This window comes from Silene latifolia, chromosome 4 (assembly GCF_048544455.1).
Source record: "Silene latifolia isolate original U9 population chromosome 4, ASM4854445v1, whole genome shotgun sequence".
Taxonomy (NCBI): Eukaryota; Viridiplantae; Streptophyta; class Magnoliopsida; order Caryophyllales; family Caryophyllaceae; genus Silene; species Silene latifolia.
Window position 1 is genome coordinate 13,392,942 of NC_133529.1, and position 18,485 is coordinate 13,411,426.

Below are 18,485 nucleotides of genomic sequence, written 5' to 3' on the forward strand. Positions count from 1 at the left end.
CTCAACATGGACCGTCCAAAGTTTTTGAGTGAACATTACCAAAAAAAAAAAAAAAAAAAAAAAAAAAAAAAGCTGTAATCGCGAAGGGATTTAGGTTCGTCAAAGCAAAAAAAAAACCATCAAAGCTGTAATCGCAAAGGGATTTAGGTTCGTCAAAGCTGTAATTGCGAAGGGATTTAGGTTCGCTGACATGGACCATCAATTAAAACCGTCAATCATTGATTGCAGAGCTAAAAAGAACAATTAAAGAAAAAAAAAATGGACGAAGAACCCCAAGCTTTAGTTTCACCTTAATCCAAATCTACTGCATGTTTCAATCGATTAAATAAAAAAGAGAACCAATTTGGCTCATGAAATCATCCATAGTCTAAAGCCTCCTAAATGTGTACATAGGCAATCAAATGAGCAAGTCTTGCAAAGAATCATGGTCCACGGGCTGGACCGAAACAAAAACAACTCTGAACAACTTGGTCATCGGGGATCATCCCTCCACCCTTTGTTGTATCAACAGCTTCAAGTAATTTCACTACCTCATCCATATTAGGGCGTTTAGTTGGGTTTGCATCCCAACATTTACGCATAATGTTCGCTAATGAGACCGGGCAACATCTTGGTATTTCTGGTCTAAAATTCTGCAACACCAAATAGGAATTTAAAATCAAATCTGATCCTATGATATTAAATCTCGTAGATGGGACTATGCCACCACAAGAAGTTACGATGCTAAATCACGGATTCATGGCCTAGTTTAATACCATGTGTGATTCTACAACCATATAAAGAATTATTGTGGAGGATGTAAAAACCCACCTTTTGAACCACGGCATAAGACAATTCCGCAAAACTATAATTGGCATGGCCATAAGGCATAGCACAACAATAAGTTTCCCACAAGCATATCCCAAAGCTATAGACATCACATTTCCGATCATAAGGCTTACCATCAAGAACCTATATTTACATTATCAAGAAATAAATTTACCGAAATCATAAAGATAACTAGATAAGATAAGTAGTCATACTAAGGTTGTCAAGATCAATACCTCCGGCGCCATATATAAAAGAGTACCGGTTTCTCCGGTCATGTCCCTTGGATTTTGTGCTTCAACTCGAGCAACACCAAAATCAGCTATTTTCAATGTCCTCTTAGTGTCTAGTAACATATTCTCTGTTTTGACATCGCGATGTACTATCTTCTTCGAGTGGAGGTAGCTTAACCTAACATTAAAAATATAAATATGTAACATTTACCACGTGGCAAGAATACAAGATACAAAGTTGTAATTCTAACAAAAGGCTTACCCTCTAGAGAGATCCAAAGCGAGTTGGATCACGACTTTTATTGCAAGTTTCTTCCTCCTATTACTAAACAAATACTGTTTTAGTGTTCCGCCCGCAACATACTCAACGACGACACAACATGCTCTAGAAGGTTTAGCATCGCGACCACCGTTAGAAGAGCTATTAACCGGAATGGTAAGGTTTGAAGTTCCCATAGAAGCTCCGATGAACTATAACAAAAAAAGTATTAAACATATATTCAAGTCAATATCAATGAAACTAAACGATCGAAACATTAGGCATAAAAATCGAAAGCTAAATAATAAGTATCATTAAACTCACGAAAACGTAAGGACGTTCAAACAATCAACAAAAATACTAAATACCACAGGTATATAAACATTTGTACAAGATTTCATATCCATTTTTCGTCATTGTACCTTAGTTACATTTGGATGGTCAAGTTTATTCCAAAAAGAACTTCTTTTTCGAAACGCATTACGAAGATCGGTAGTTTCACGAGCTGTCGCCATACCATCCTCACCCCAATCCAATACTTTAACTAAAGTATACAACAAGGATATGAGAACACACATAAGAATAAATTGACAATGCTGTTACCTTCTTACTTCGTACTAAAGTTTTCAACGGAAAAAGATTAGTATAAAGTATACAACAAGATATGAGAACACACATAAGAATAAATTGACAATGTTGTTACCTTCTTACTTCGTACTAAAATTTTCAACGGAAAAAGATTAGTATAGAAGTAAATATTAATTAATTTACGACAAATTATGAAGAAACTAATCCCAACAAATTTTTCGATATCTAACAAAAGAAAATTGACGTCACCGGTTATCCCCTTAATAAAAATGTATCGTACAAAATATCGGATCTTGCATATAAATGTGTTTTCTTCTCAAAGTCATATTTGTAAGATTTCGCACAAAATAAATGCTTAAAGATTCATTCGAGTCTGTAATCTCTTCTAGTATATTTAAGAAGCAACATCTCTTACATTTGTCACAATTATTACCATTCCAACCTCTACCAAACTGTAACATACATCACAATTTCAAAGACCGAAAAGCAGACTTTAAAAATAAAACATATCCGACCTAGAATTATCAATGTATACTCATTAACGACAACTTTTGAGTTAAGCAGACGTATAAGATTGTATCGGAGTAAATATTAATGAAAATTAAAAACGATAAAAATTAGATCATAATTAAGCATGAATTATATATAAGCTTGGTTACCTGCAACATCCTGTCCATCATAAACAGCTTTGTAAACAGAACCATATGTGCCATGAGCAATAACATTCTTTAGATCAAGTTTCGCCAAATCAATTTCCCATTCTGCTTTGTTTGTATTAGTCTCCAACTCTCTAGAGTAACCTCGACTATAAATGACATCCCAATTTCTGAAATCAATCCTATCAGCGCGAACGTAACTATTTGTCTCGCTCCTATTCCCGACATCCGTCCCGTTGGAATTGGGATTTTCAGGTGGCTCAGCATTCTCATTGCCTATTACACTTCCATCACCTTCATTACTCCTTGAATCCATGATTCGCACAAAATCTACCAATCAAATCACAACGAAAAACAGGGGAAAAGACACCCGATGGCTCAAACTTGCCAAACCCTACAATTTAATTGAGACAGACCCGAAATCGGGTTAGAATGATAAACTTCAAACAATTAGTTATAAATTAGAATGAACAAAATCTCCCAAATTAATCAAACAAGGCAATTCATAGACTGAAATAATCAAACGACGAGATCAATGCAGCAAATCCAAAAAAGATCACAACTTTAAATTACATAACATAATAATAAAAGACTAAATCAAAACGACCAACCCTATAACAATGAACACAAATTCTCATTTTGTGACGGCACTATTCCGTCACAAACTTGTGACCTCTCAGTCTCTCACAAGGAGAGGGTGGGAGGGCTGTGAGAGGTTACAAGCTTTTGACCGTCACAATCAAAAGACAAGATGAAATCTACAAATTGAAAACAAGAGCACAACTTTAGAAATTAAATAACCTAATTACTCAAAAGATCAAATTTAAACCTAACAAATAACAATCAAAATGAATGCTACAATTTGACGAAAACGGCATAATTGTAAAAAAAAAAAAAAAAAAAAAAAAAAAAAAAAAAACGAAATCAAAACCTAACAAATAACAATCAAAAGACAAGATGAATGCTAGAAATTGAAAAAAAGATTAAATCAAATCCTACCAAATTAACAAGAACCAAAACGATAAAGAAATTCCAACCACCAACCTCTTTTTTCAACAAAAACACAAGGATATCATTAAAAACCTGAGATTATGACCCTTACCCAACATGCATGCAATTAAAACAGCCCCCCAATATAATTCATAACCAAATAAACACTACCATAGCCAAGATTTATAGTTAGGGGCAAAAAACTCAACGGGAGCGAACAAGTAATGACATAACGGAAACTTGGATTTTTTTTTTTGGGAGATTTTAACCAAAACTTGTGAATTTTTCCTTGCCAACGGAGGCAAGCGTAGCCCCCTAAATCCGCCACTGCAAATAAATAATCAATCACTCTCAAAAACATGCATTTCATGAATCATTCTTAAAATTCAGAAATTTTTGCAGAAAAAAATTTCTAATACTTTTGCGCTTACGTTATTAACAATAAATCCTGGTTCCGCCACTACATCGAAACATGCCCACCTTGTTGAATTAAATTATGCTATAAAATTATGAAATTATACCAAACTGAAAAAAAAGGGGAATACCTTGAAGGAAGAACAAGTTGAACAGGTGAAGGAATGAAGGAAAAAAGGAAGATAAAACAGAAGATTTGCTGATCTTAAGGATTTTTGTGGATAACAAATACCCACCTCTCTCACAATTCTAAGGATACTCAATTTAGCCTTTTACCAGTATTTTTTGTTGGCCTTTATATACTCCGTATATAGTATAATTTGGAAAATATTAATTTAATTTTTTTACACAAGTTAATACAATGTAGAATATAAAAAAAGACCGATAGAACATAAAAACACGAAAAATTGGGGTACAACGTGAAATTTCCCTTTTGTTTTTGTAATTTTATTTGAAATATTATAGAGTTGTCGAGTTACTTTTACGATTGAAATAGTATTTTTATTTTAGGATACGGGTATCGACCATATAATAATAAATCAGTTTTTAATATTTTTATTTAGGAGTTAGCTTGACGCCTTCAAATATATGGCGTCGGGGTTTTTAAAATTAGTATAAAAAACTTTTTCTCTACAATATGGGAAGCTCGTCTTAATAATCGCATCGGACTAAAATCATAGAAGTAATAATATCAGTTTCTAACATGTATTCTAAGGTACGCATTAATAACCTAACTGTGATAGGATTCACAAAATATTCTTACAAGAAAGTAAAATGTAAACTCATTTTTATCATAATTATTGAGAATATCTTAAAATTTTACAATATTTATGTTATTAATGTGTTTCTAAGATACGCGTTAAAAAAAGTGCATCAGTTTCGTAATATTATTATGTGGATAAAAAGAGCTAACAAAAATATTCGATTGTTGGATTAAATTCTAAATCTAAATCTAAACGTCAAAAATGGAATTATGTGGTTTGTACTCCATGATTAGTAGCGAATCATGGTAGATTGGTAGGATTGGTAAGGAATCATGGGAGGGAGGACTAATATAATTTTTTAAATCTTTTAATAATTATTATATGAGACGGTTTATACACTAGTTACGGAAAATGATCTAAATTTTAAGAAATATTGGCCAATATTCATGTAAATTTTGTTCTTAAAAAAGTCATCTCACACAAGTTATGTAATTCACCCATGTATACGTGTGGCCGCAGTGAAAGGCTACTAGGAATGTAGGAGCACTCGCCTTCCATGAACAATGGAAAATTCCAAATTTCTTCGAATGTTTTGCAAATTTACCTTATACTATTATCTGTTGAACTCTTTTAAAAAAAAACTCACCCACCCTTTCTCTAAATTGTGGCAAAAATGGATCAAAGTTAATTTTGTTCTTTTTAATCGCGTAATTTACGTTACCTTATACAAATCTATTGATCTTATAACGTTAAATGTGAGATTGCAAGAAAACCGTATATTATTTGGTCTTTATGACTATAATCTATAAAATATTATTAAAAGGCTATCCTAAAAATGGCACGTAGACGATGCCACATGAGATGAAAGAAAAGTCACTTACACAATAACAATGTGACTCGGCAAACTAATATGACATGTATTATCAATTTATTATTATATTACATTAATTTAATTCACTTATCAATACTATATATTAATTTCAGAAACCAAGGGACTTAAATGTAATTAAATAAATCTATATAAATTAATTATACTATATAGTTTTAAATCAATAGCACTGTGTGATGGACCCGAATAAGGGACTTTAATGTAAATATTATATAATTTTGGTTGAAATATAAATTTAGAGAACACCGGAATATGGTAATTTTCCTTAAAATAAACAAGTCTCACTTATGATATTAATTAATATAAAGATATTAATTATTTTAACATAAACAAATATGATATAAGTATATTATATTTTGGAAACTATTAAAATGTAAATAAATCAAGCTAGATTTCCAAAAAATATAATATTCCATAATTATTTCGACTTAATTAATGTAATGCATATATGTAAATCACTCATTGGCTACTTAAAGAGTAAAAGTAATTATGTTAGTAGCGAAAAGAATTGTAGTAACATTGGATATAGCAATATGATAGTAATCACTCATTTGAATAGTAAAAGTAACAATATTAGCAGCGAGCGGGAGTAGTGAAAGTAACAGAAGTAACAACGGGAGTAATGAAATTATCAATATTAATGTACAAACAATAATTACGACAGGAGTAGTGAAAGTAAAAATAATAATAACAAATGTAATAAAAGTTAACAATTCTAAGAACAAAAGGAAGCATATATGAAAAATTAGCTAAGTAATCGATTTAAGTAAAATATTAATAGCGGGAGTAGTTAATTTGTCTCATAATTCATTTCATTGTAATTTTAAGATATACTCCGTATTATAAAAAAAAATATTAATGATAAATTTATGAGTTATGCAACTTTAAAGTAGTTTTAGTTATTTGAAAATATATTTTAATGCTAAATAGAGGTAGCCCGGGCGAAGCCGGGCACCCATACTAGTTCCTTTAAAAATCCATCCATATTCCATTAGCTTTAAACTTAATTAACTAAAAAAAACTATGCGTTAACTATAAGTTAATAATTTCAAGATATTTCATATGGAGTAGTATTATATGTATTCGAAAAAAAGTAAAAAAACTGAATACATAATAAATTAAGAACGAAGAAGAATAAATGAAGTTGAAAAAAAAAAAAATGTATTGTCACTAATTCACTACTTTTTTTTTTGAAAGATACTAATTCACCCTTGTTGTTACTATAACGTTGTTGTATATAGAAGATGTTTTACAGAACTAATTAATCGACAAATGAGTATTAAAGATCATATAAAATATTTTCTTAGGAAAATATAAAATATATGGAAAAGAAAATATTTATTTAATTTAAATAATTTACAAACAAATTCTATAAATATTTAAGTGAAATTAAACATCAATAATAGAATTTTAAAAGAGTAATAATACCGTGTATTTAGTTTATGATATTATTTCATGTGGATAAGGTTTTGGAAAATATAAAATATATGAAAAAGAAAATATTTATTTAATTTAAGTAATTACAAATAAATTCTGTAAATACTTAAGTAAATTAAACACTAATAATATAATTTTAAAATGGTAGTAATACCATGTATTTAGTATGAAATTATTTCACGTAAAGAATAAGGTTTTGTAAAAAAAAATATTTGCATTGTTTAGCAATATATTTAGTAATTAAAACTAAAATAATTATATTTATAATTTTGTGTTCATGGTGAATTTAAATGAGACATTTTCTATTCCACTTTTATTGTTTAATTATCCTTTAAAATTTATTCCAAAATAGTTGTTTTTTCAAAATTTAGTATGATAAATAACTTAACTATTAGTATCTATACAATATAATAAAAAGGCAAGATGAGTAGTTTATTATTTGATGTGTGTCATGTTAAGCAATTTTATTAGGAATAGTAAGAGATTATGAGTTGATATGTATAAATTATAACACAATGAATTATCATAATTAAATTTATTAGTGAAATTGTGATACAATGAATTTGCATAATTAAGTGTATTAGTGGTAACTTTTCAGTGGCTCACTGAGTTTGTATAAATACCTCCTCATAGAGAAATTAGAGAGCCAAGAGAATCAAGGAAATATAAACATTTTATATCACTCATCCTTAATTCTCCATGGGTCATGCGAAATGTGCATTGAAGACAAACATTTAATCCGCCTCCGTTTTATTGTGCTTTGAAAATCAATGGTTCAATTTCATATAAATTTTGGATATCAAATGCGCTACATTACTACTAAAGTTTAAACTTTTTAGTTTGTTTGTATGTTTATTTCTCCTGATTGTTCATAGTTTTCATAGTATAAACTTACAAATTTAAAAAAACTAATATTTAAGTTCTGTGTAAAATAAAAAAGTTCAACTTCATAGTTATGAAGTCAAATAACCAACTCTGGTTCCCTCCTTGCTAATCTCTAAATCACGTGATTAGTATTTGTAATCTACTTATAAGGTGCATGTATTTTTTTGTTGACATGCAAGTAGTAGTATAGATTATGTAATTAAACAAACCAATATGGAAGATGTTTTGCATTCATTAAGTAGTTTGATTTACGTTGCTAAAACAAATTTGTCCTATTTCAAGATTCCAACAGATTTGTAGTGTATGATTAGTCACAACAATTGTTTGGTTTGAAACGTGATGTTAAATATTCGATTGTTACCCTACAAAGTAGTTAAATACAATGAAAAATGATTATGCATATGACTTGAGGCAACAAGTTACATCATCATGTTTAGAATGTTATGTAGATTATAACTGTAATACAACTCAAATTCACAAGATAATCCAACAAAATGAATTTAAGTTTGCATATTTTGTCATTAACAAAAAAAATTCCACGTCAATAAAACTATGTGTTTCTTCTTTGTTTATAATATCACATTAAGTACACGTCGACTTACTAACAAAAAAAGTACATTTCACAACTCACTTTGAACAAACATATGCATGAAAGTACATTTCACAACCTACTTTGAACAAAAATATGCATTAATAAGTTTTAAGAAGAATTATACTCTGTATTAACTACCCACTTCTCAAGCTAAATTCTTCCATATTTTAACTCTTACTAAATCTTACCACAAACATGGATTATTTCACATGTGTGAACCATTTTACATTTTATCTTAAAATCTTTTAATTATAGTTGGAAAAAAAATTGGTATCCATTTTCCTTTCCCTTCATTAAATTTCCGTATCAGAACAAAGTTTTAAAGAAGCGTCTTGATAAAACTCGTGCATTGCACGGGTCACAAAACTAGTTAAGTAGTACAAAGTTTAATGGAAACTTCAAGTCGTACGCCTGTTCTTTTGGACCGAAACCATCTGAATTGAACTTAAGTAAGATTTAATTTGTAAAGAGAAAAGTTGAACTGAATAAAGCTAAACTGAACTAAATATGAACTAAACTGAACTAAAATTAAGTCCAAAGAACATGGCCTTAGCATTTCCTATCCCGGGGTCAAAAAAATTGACATGAAACGGGAAACTTTGGAGTTGACTGACGTCAACATGAAACAGGAAATGTTGGGAGTCGATTGTTTGGAAAATATTTACGCGACATAGACCTATTATCAGAGTGATAAGCACAAACTTTCGCCGTCTCCAAAAGACGGTCCACAAAAAAAAGATGTTGTGCGGAAGCGTGAATATCCCGTGTTGGGTCTCTGCTGCATCTGTGTCCACAACCTATAATAGTACGATATTATCCGCTTTGGGCCAAGCCCTCACGGATTTATTCTTGGGCTCCTTCCCAAAAGGCCTCGTACTATTATATTTTCTGGACACTTATAAAGATGATTTTCCATTTTTATTCTACCGATGTGGGACAAGGGTTTGCACCCTAACAAAAGCCTTTATTGTGAAGGAGCAAAAGGACATGAAGACCATTGTTCTCCCAAGAGCAATAGAAGATGCATGGCGAATGTGTCAAATATGGCCATACATGGACACAAAAGAAGCATTCATGAGTTGACCATACCATCAAATGTCCTTTTCGTAATACATGCCCATGAACGTTAACATTCACAGCAAATGTCATGAACGCCACTTGCATATTTTGAGACGGTATCAGACCATTCGTGCAGATTCAGATTAGAACAGAAATAGATCTTCGATACACAGTATCATTTTTCAATATACAAATAAAACATTTGTGCCTCAACCGTTTACAGCTTCACGCCTAAGGTCAGCCTTAACATGAAAACACAGGATGTCTCCTGAATCCTGATGATCAATGAAAATTGTTTGCGGCAATTTGTATTAATCAACATTGAACAGCTGCTGCTACTACTACAAACCAAAAGAACTCGTATACTATTGACTGAGCCATCGCATCAAAACTAAGGAATAGCTGCAGGATTAGGGAGCTAAGACAATGGAGGCATTGATTGATTAGTAAGTAAACTGCCGGGTTTTTGACATAATAAAACACGGATGCAAAACAGCAAAAAAACATTAGTATAAGCATCATACAAACTAAGCAATGTCCGTCTGTTGTTGATACGAGTACACTAGTTGCTACCAGAGTCATTTCCTGACTCCACATTAGCAGCAGATTGCTTATAGTCGTCTTTTTCACTATTGTAACGAGTTTTGTCGACTTGAGCTTTTGCTTCGTAAGGTGCTTTCTCTTCAGCTGTTCAGAGTAGATTAATACCATATAAGACTTGGATTATATCAATAACTTCCTTTCTTAAAACGAACCACAAACAAAAGACAAATTCTCATAGAGGAAGTCTTTACCTACGGCACCATCATTTTACCGACAAAGAAAGTTAAACAATGGACTTTACCCTTCCCCTACTCGCCTTATCCCACGGGATACACTTTGTGAGTGGGGTTGGGGGGGAAGGTGGCAGTCAGGAGTACAGATCATCTGTCCCATTTTTTTGTCCCACCAACCATTTCTTTGTCCCATAAGATTACGCAAATAATGAGGTAGATTATTGTACTTATGTGTCAAAAGGATAAAGTAGTGGGACACAAGATGTCAAGATCCATCACAAAAATTGGGGCAGAAGAATCCAGGGTCGGCCGTTAGAGTGTGGGGTGGTCGGGTGGACAGTCACACCCCGGAACTACTACAACCATTCATCACTCAAGAACAGCATCAGAATTTGTACCTGACAAGCTCCTCCATTTTTCCCCAAGAGCCTTTCCAACATCAGTGAAGGCAATGCCAGGATGCTCTTTCTTAATATTCTGCACAGACGTCCAAAAGAAACATTAAAAACCTTGTGAAGGCGTCAAGTAATTATGGTATACTGACAACAAACATAATAACAAAAACACATGCTGACACAATTACCTCCCGCTCCGCTTGGGAGAAAGCTAAGAAAGCAGTGAGTGGTTTCTTAGGGGCATTTGGATCCTTCTTTCTTTTAGGTTTTCTCTTCTTTGACCCATCATCATCTCCATCTTTGGATGGCTTCTTGCTTGAACTCTTAGATGCCGATGCCGATGGTTCCTTTTTCTCTCTTTTAGCAGGCCTCTGTATCCATACAAAACAACTGATGAAATCAAAACCACAAACACCGATATACATTTTCTCAGACAGACAATCCAATAACTACCACCCTAGTCCCTACCTCTTGTTCCCCATCGCTATCGCTGCCATCGTCACCGTCATCTTCTCCAGAGTCATCAGTAGGAGAACCCTCGTCATCCTTGTCCATAGTAAAATCTTCATCCTATATGAATGCGACATAAAAAAAAATCAGCATTCTCAGATGAAAAAGCTATAATAGAAACCAAAAGTGGGCCACACTACTTCATAATGACGGTACAGCACTAAAGCTACAATACAAAACCTATGTTACTCATACTCGGTTAGAAGTATCCAACATAAGTGACTGTCCCAAGTATTAGACTTGGTTATTCGTATGAAAATTTCATGTTTTTGGCTTAAAATGAATTATCAAGGTGCCATATCCATGTCCAAGTATAGAGTATCAGAATTCAGACACGCCTCCACGAGGTAATTTGAAGAGTTAAAGAGTAACTAGACTGGTCCAAATGAAATGGGGTCAAAAGCACAAGTTTAAATACCTCTTCATCACTTTCTTCATCAGCTAAATTCTTAATTCTGTTAAGATGTGGATCAACAGGCTCATCATCTCCACTCTCAAGAGCAGCTCTGACCCCACCTTCAGCTTGTCCCGGACCATCACTTAAATTCATCACTTTCAAGTTCTTTAGGCTGCATAAACCAAATATATGTGATGAAAAGGCAAAATCAGCTGCAACTTTTAATCGGCGTAAAAGAGATTTGTACAAACCTGATAAATTCGTTCAAATTGTGATATTCACTCCTCTGGATGTTCCTGAAGAGATGCTCTTGTTCAGTCCTCAATCTCACTAGGAGATCAAAGTAATGCATGTTGGATCCTGCCACAACATGCCTCTGAAACTCCACATAATCAATCTAGATACATGTGAAAAAGAGTTATGGTTAATAGGAAAACCGTAAAATAGTTTAATAGCTCATAATTGGCAATCAAGCATGATATGGTAAGTAGATACTATGAAGCGAACTTCCCAGCATTAAACAAGTACCTCCTCATGAAGAATAAGCGTTGGTGGTTTAGGAAGAAAGAAAAAGCTCTTTTCGAGAGGGTAAAGGATTCCATCCTCAGCTTTCAATGATGACTTCACCGCATAACCATCTTGGCAGCTTCGGAATTTTCCTGGCCTAGTGACCTTGGCGCCAGATAACGCACGTAATATATTTGTGAATACATCATGGATGAGTCCCTGTCAAAAATAACCCACAACCAAAGAATAGAATATAAGTAATGTAGGAGAAAGGCAAAGGGAACATCATACAGAGAATAAGATTGGGAAACTATATCTATCACAAAATAACACAGGACAATACCTTGTAAGATGGCTCTAACTTATCCTTGAACTTGGTATTCAAGAGTTCATCACTTATAGACAAGGTGCTTTCAACTACATAGTCAGTCTCGAACTGCAAAGTAAACGCAAATAAGAATTAAGAATAAATCATTAATCAAAGCTTGTTAAAAGTTAGAGGAAGAACATCGAGTAAATGAAACTGTACCTGCATCACAATATGTGGGTATAATGTTTGCCCTTTACGGATCGGAGGATCAAGAGTGATAACAACAAATGTGTGTGGTTGATTTGACTGCACCAACAAAAGTGTAACAGTGACATTGCAACAAATGAGACATATTAACAAATAACGATCAGATAAAACAAGTAAAGATTCCATGACAGGTTTATATTTTCTCAGCTAAGAGATAATGGAGGAAGAAACAAACCTTAGGAAGACAAAAAAGTCGAACAATACTGCTAAACTGAATCTTAAAGTCATTGGCCTGTCCTTGGAGACGTAAGAACGAAAGATGAAGTTCAACGCTGTACCGACCCCTGCAATTAAAACCAATCCAGTTAACCCTAGCCTCTTAAAAACATGAACATACGGTCATATCATCATTAGTTAACACTAATGTAGTGAAGAAAATCATCATATACCTTGGAGTGAGAATGGCGATGCCATCAAATGTGACAACTGCCTCTTCTGCGTCCACATCGGCCATAGACATGATCTTATCATGGAAAACCTGTGAAACATAGACCCCAACAAATCAGAATCGGAATATGTATAAAATTGAAGCGGTCATTAATTACAATTCAAAAAGAAACTCACTTGTGCAGAAGGACGATTTTCATCACCAACAAACTGGGTGTTGGAGTTTGGTATGTGAAAACTTATCTCCATAAGTGAATCTTTCTGCAGGCCATGAAAATATCGAAGTAAACCAGGAATCATTGACTCAATTAGCAATTTTCCATGGCTTTTATCAGCAAAAGTTACAACATTATCCATAAAAATGATTGCATCAGTAAGGAAAAAAGAAACATACCTCATTGGCACCAGTTGTATCATCTACATGAAACTCCAATAGAACGTCATTTTTCCCTTGCATTTGGGTCTGTGCGACATCAGCCAATGACAGCTCGAAAGCTTGTTTCGATCCAACTAGGAATGTCAGCATATTACCTAAAAACCCATATGAAATTATTTTATTAATCTCGCAAGAAAACCAATCTCATTCCCCCCAGCCATAATCCAATCCAAAGAACCTTGTGATTTAAACAGGTACCGGTAGGAAAAGGTAATCATCACAAGAGCCCCGGGTCAAAACCACAACCCTACCAGAATATGCCGATGCCTATATTTATCGCATCACCTATACTTTACACGTTACTCTTTAAACAAACTCAGTAATAGGACAAATGGCCAAGAGGATTACCAATGCATTCAGATTCTAGCTCTAAGCATGCTTCTTCATTCATCAAAGTAACAACTTAAATGCATAAGCATTAACAATTTGAAATGTCCACGTAGAAAAAAAATGACGGTTAAATCAGCCATCAAGTCAATCATTTTAAAACCATCTGTCTTAAAGGTATAACACTTCTAGTCCCCAAACTTATGCTGGGGACGGGGTAAAACAAAACAACTTTTGAGAGTTAAAGGTATATCAAGTCCACAAACCATTGAAATCAACTTCTCCCCAATTATGGCCATTGACAGAAAGTTGTTTTTCTTCTGGGGTGATTCCACAGTTGCTTCGGAAAAAACTGGTCAAACTAGCCACATCCTGTAAAAGAGACGCATATTAGAATGGAGGCTCACGAAGTCCAGATATAGCACAACGCATGAGCCAAAGTACCAAATAAAATATCCACAAGTTAACTAAGATCCCCGGCACACAACAAAGGTGATATGAAGACTGTCAATAAACAAATTTGGCAGCAAAGCTATGTCATAAGCATTAAACAGGTAAGTAATAGCCCTAAGCTTCCGCCAAACCCAAACAAAAGAAAGAAACAGCTCAGAGATACATAATTCATAACTCCAGCAAACACTTGGTGATCAAATATTAAAAATACATCACAGCTGAATTAGTCAAGCAGCGGTAAGGTGTCTATGTAAAAGAAATGCTACTGAATACAATTCGACAACCTCCGGCTGTCCTGCTCCCTCTCTCTTTACTTAAGAGAGGATAGAAATAAAAGTAAACAGAACACTGTGAAGTACTCCATCCTATTTAGCAATTACTGTTATACTAAGCATTATCATCAGACCCACCACCAAGTTGAACATGTTCAAGTAATTCAACCATCTGAAGTCAACAAATAGTAAAAATAGTGACACTTGCTATGCGATTTCTTGAGTAAAACACATCTATATGTGTGATATAACAAAATAAGCATGCATCTTACTTAAAATAGCATCAGATCATGTGCAGAGAAAAAATTAACTGCCACAAACTAGGAAACTTGGATTATGAGGACGGCACTTCAATCACACTTTTTTGCCAGGTACACCGTAAAACGGAGAATCATTATTCGGGAATTGCAGACACTAACATGCCAAAAAGGCACATGCAAAGGGGGAGGTAATAAATGCCACAAACAACAAAGATATATGTTCATGCTTTAAAAAACGCAAACCTGATCACGAAAACCAATAAATTTGTAGTACAATCCATCTTTACTCCGAACACCAAGTTGATTCGACCTCGGAACCTTCATCCAGGAAATCCCTGCAATATTACTTTTATCTACTTCCACTGCTCTGCCACCACCCTGCTTTTTCCATAAAATCCCCCCTGAATTGACTCTCATTTGCCCTTGATTCTGCAAGTTTACATACATTACAGGAAATTTTAACATTAAAACAAACATCCAAAGACAACCTATGGGAAGAATAATGCGCAATGCAGCAAATCCAGATATGTTTGCACGTGTTCCAGTAACTCATAAGTTAATAAAAGATGTACAGGCAGATGACATTTTTAACTTCTGCATATAAATTCAGTAAAATTTGAGCATATTTTTTGTTTAGTATAGGTTGAAGCTTCATAATAAAACTTATCATTTCCAGCTGACCATCCAGTTTTATTTTCTCCACCAGACGACACGATTAACACATTCAGGTTTATCTTAAAAACGCCTACCCCTTGATATTGTATACACCACCATAATACGGCCAGGAATAGAGATATATTTTACAGATGAATCAATTAAAAAGGCTTTTGAGCTAAGTTAGAGAAGATAACAGAACCAGCAGCTATCTTTTCCGTAATATTCCTAAATTACCATATAAGCTGAACATAAAAAGCCTTAGTGATTGGGTTTCAAACATACTTCATAAAATAAAATATTTATGAGATTCACTGTCGTTAAAATAAACGGGACTACAGATGCAAAAGTGAAGCGCGCCTTAGTCAATCAAACTCTTCTCTTCTTACAAGTAGCTCAACATCAGTAGAGTTTCGAGATTAGCAATAAAAAGAACCCCTTCATATGCAGAGTGCAGCTAAGTTTCACACCATTGCCCATAATACTCAAAATTTTGAAAACCAAAACCCTAATTTAATCCCATAATCCATCTATGATCTTTAAATTCCACCCTATAAACAACTAAACAACTCTAAAATCATCTCAGAACAATAAACAAATTGTTGAAAGCGAATGACAGACAAATTTTATACACGCTCTCAAACTCTCCCCTTCTGAGTAATAGCTCAGCATCCTTAAGAAAAAGGTTCAGTCACTAGGGTTTCGAGATTACCAACAAAAAGAACGCCTTAATACACAAAATGCAGCTATGTTTCACACCATTTCACTGAAAATCCCAATTTTGATAACCAAAACCCTAACTTAATCTCATAACAATCTCCAAATGTCACCAAGAAACATCGAACAATGCAAAACTCATCTCGATTTAAACAAAAAAAATTAAAAAATTGTCGAAAGAGAAAGATACTCGAATTCCATACATGCTTCTAAAATCATCTCAGCAAATCAATAAACCCTAATTGCAACATTCAATTGCTCAAAAATAAATTAAATAAAAAATCACACTCAACCTTACATCATCGATTTAGCTGAGTATCATAAATCAATAGACGAACATAAAAAATCATTACAGCGGCGAAGAAATTAGGGTTAAACAAATACCGAAAAAATGAAAAAATAGAGGAGAAAGTCGAAAATAAACGAGAAACTTACAGTTCCGCCACGACCGCTAAGTGAGATGTTGTTGAAGAGATGACCGTCCGCCATTGTTGCGGAGTTTTCAGAATTTACGAACCCAAAAATCGAGGTTTTTGAGAGAGAAATTGAAATTGGGGATATTTTTTATTTTATTTTTTGGAGGTGATTTACGGAGTAGTGTTGTGTGGAAAAATGGGTGAAATGGCGCCAATTTATAAGGTAGATTTTGGTATGTTGGATTTCAGATGGATTATGATGTGATATAGACCATATAGTGGGTTGGGCTTTTTTTTTGGACATAAAGAGGGCTAAGCCCGACGATTAAGGAACGAAACGAGAAAGTGCTATATAGCTAGAAGGTCTTCATGCAATCAATCTAGAACGAAGAGGGTCTGGTGGTGCACCAAGATGGACGACATTGGTGGTTGCTTTGACTCCTTGATTCGCGAGCCAATCGCTAGCCCTGTTAACTTTCTGCAAATAGAGCAAGCATTTCAGCTCGCATTGAAGTGCAATAACCACCAGAAAGAAAATAAATACGTTGAGACAAAATTACTCTGCTTGTCTCTGAAAATACCTCCACAGCCCCCAGGCTCGAGTGCTTTTCAAGGGCCCATCCGTATTAAGAAGATGTCAGCCATGGGGAGGAGGGTCCTAGCGAATGAAGACCTCGCTGTGTGGCGAACCGGGAACTGGGATGAAGATAGAAAACTTATTGAAGACACTTTTGGAATTAGCGAATAGATGATGTAGGAAATCAAAAGAGGAAATCAATGGGATAAGTAGGATTTTCAATGGCTCTCCTAAAAACAACATTGTTTCACCATCGCCAAATCCACTAACACGTTATTGCCAACTTCATAGACCAATCACATAAGTCAGACCCCCGTTCAAATTATTGTTGAGGTTTTGTGATGCTCAATTTGATATTGGCATGTTGTAAAATATGTTGGGACTAAGGCTCTATTGTTTTTGTTGTCATTGTGGTGGAATTGGAAAAAGGAAAAGAGTAAGTCATGGAATCACTATATCCAACGCGATGAATGGACATGAAACCACCATGTTCCCACCAGAGATCAAACATGGAACCACCACATCCAACTCCAGACACATACGTGGAATCACCACGTCTCCACCTGGGTCCAAGACGACGTGGGTGGTAACGTGGAACCACCATGTCTCCACCTGGGTCCAGACGACGTGGGTGGTACGTCCATGCCTAAGGTTTGACGTGGTGATTGCATGCCCGACTTTTCTCCCTTTTTTGTAAACAATTCTATTAGTATGAAGCTGCTTCATTAGTAAATCGTTATTTCGATTAAGTTGTTAGTGATTCGATTTTAATTGTTAGTTTCGATTTATCGATAAATTTAATTGAAGTGTTTGAAGTGGAAGGGGTATTTGAGTAGTTCGTTAAAATTATCACAAATTGTTCTATAGGACCATTTTTAGTAAAAGACCAGCCTAATGACACAAAGCCCAACTAAGTAAGTTAATAAATGTGTAAAAAAATTGTTTATTTTGGTAGCATACTTTATCTTAATAACCTGCATATTTAAATAAGTCGGTATTCATTATAAAATATCGGGTAATCAAAATAAAACTGAAATATGAATGTAATTATATGTTAACTTTGGACTTTTCTCCTTTTGGGTCAGTCTTATGCTATAGAACGGTCTTATAGAAGAGTTGCTGTAAAATTATTGACGATTAATAATTTGTCGACGACGAATACTGATTGGGATTAAATTGGATAGGCCCACACACTACAAACAAAAACTACCCATGAGCCCAAAAACTGTTAAAAGTGTTAATGTATGTTTGTGTACCAGTGTGGACCTAAATGAGAAAATAATGTCATGACTTTAGCTAAGGAACTTAAAG

At 34.0% G+C, this 18,485-nt stretch overlaps 2 protein-coding genes across 3 annotated transcripts; both read right to left on the bottom strand.

The window, feature by feature from the left end:
* Positions 1-259: 259 nt before the first annotated feature.
* On the bottom strand, positions 260-4,216 carry LOC141653015 (serine/threonine-protein kinase 52-like). Of its 2 annotated transcripts, none has more exons than XM_074460658.1 (7): positions 4,079-4,216; positions 2,547-2,937; positions 1,722-1,843; positions 1,303-1,511; positions 1,044-1,218; positions 811-951; positions 260-632 (listed from the first exon to the last, which is right to left on the bottom strand). In XM_074460658.1, exons 2-7 carry the CDS (start codon positions 2,857-2,859, stop codon positions 423-425), a joined length of 1,170 nt encoding a protein of 389 aa, XP_074316759.1. In that variant the 5' UTR covers positions 2,860-2,937; positions 4,079-4,216; the 3' UTR covers positions 260-422. The 2 variants fall into 2 exon arrangements, with proteins under 2 accessions (XP_074316759.1, XP_074316761.1); XM_074460660.1 differs by having other exon boundaries at positions 3,965-4,083.
* A 5,716-nt stretch (positions 4,217-9,932) lies between these two features.
* LOC141653016 (FACT complex subunit SSRP1) lies at positions 9,933-16,844 on the bottom strand. Its single transcript, XM_074460661.1, has 16 exons — positions 16,617-16,844; positions 15,054-15,239; positions 14,092-14,197; positions 13,457-13,593; positions 13,240-13,323; positions 13,065-13,153; positions 12,851-12,959; positions 12,628-12,714; positions 12,442-12,534; positions 12,120-12,317; positions 11,843-11,988; positions 11,613-11,763; positions 11,153-11,254; positions 10,873-11,055; positions 10,688-10,766; positions 9,933-10,200 (listed from the first exon to the last, which is right to left on the bottom strand). Exons 1-16 carry the CDS (start codon positions 16,668-16,670, stop codon positions 10,076-10,078), a joined length of 1,929 nt encoding a protein of 642 aa, XP_074316762.1. The 5' UTR covers positions 16,671-16,844; the 3' UTR covers positions 9,933-10,075.
* Positions 16,845-18,485: the final 1,641 nt, after the last annotated feature.

Excerpts from the sequence above, each read along its gene's own strand:
- LOC141653015 (XM_074460658.1), bottom strand. The coding sequence starts at position 2,859 with ATGGATTCAAGGAGTAATGAAGGTGATGGAAGTGTAATAGGCAATGAG. Across the intron at positions 1,844-2,546 it reads TGATGGACAGGATGTTGCAG|TTAAAGTATTGGATTGGGGT; the intron begins GTAACCAAGCTT and ends TGTATACTTTAG. Across the intron at positions 1,219-1,302 it reads GCTTTGGATCTCTCTAGAGG|GTTAAGCTACCTCCACTCGA; the intron begins GTAAGCCTTTTG and ends TTTTAATGTTAG.
- LOC141653016 (XM_074460661.1), bottom strand. The coding sequence starts at position 16,670 with ATGGCGGACGGTCATCTCTTCAACAACATCTCACTTAGCGGTCGTGGC. Across the intron at positions 15,240-16,616 it reads TTAGCGGTCGTGGCGGAACT|AATCAAGGGCAAATGAGAGT; the intron begins GTAAGTTTCTCG and ends GTAAACTTGCAG. Across the intron at positions 12,960-13,064 it reads ATCGCCATTCTCACTCCAAG|GGGTCGGTACAGCGTTGAAC; the intron begins GTATATGATGAT and ends TTTTAATTGCAG.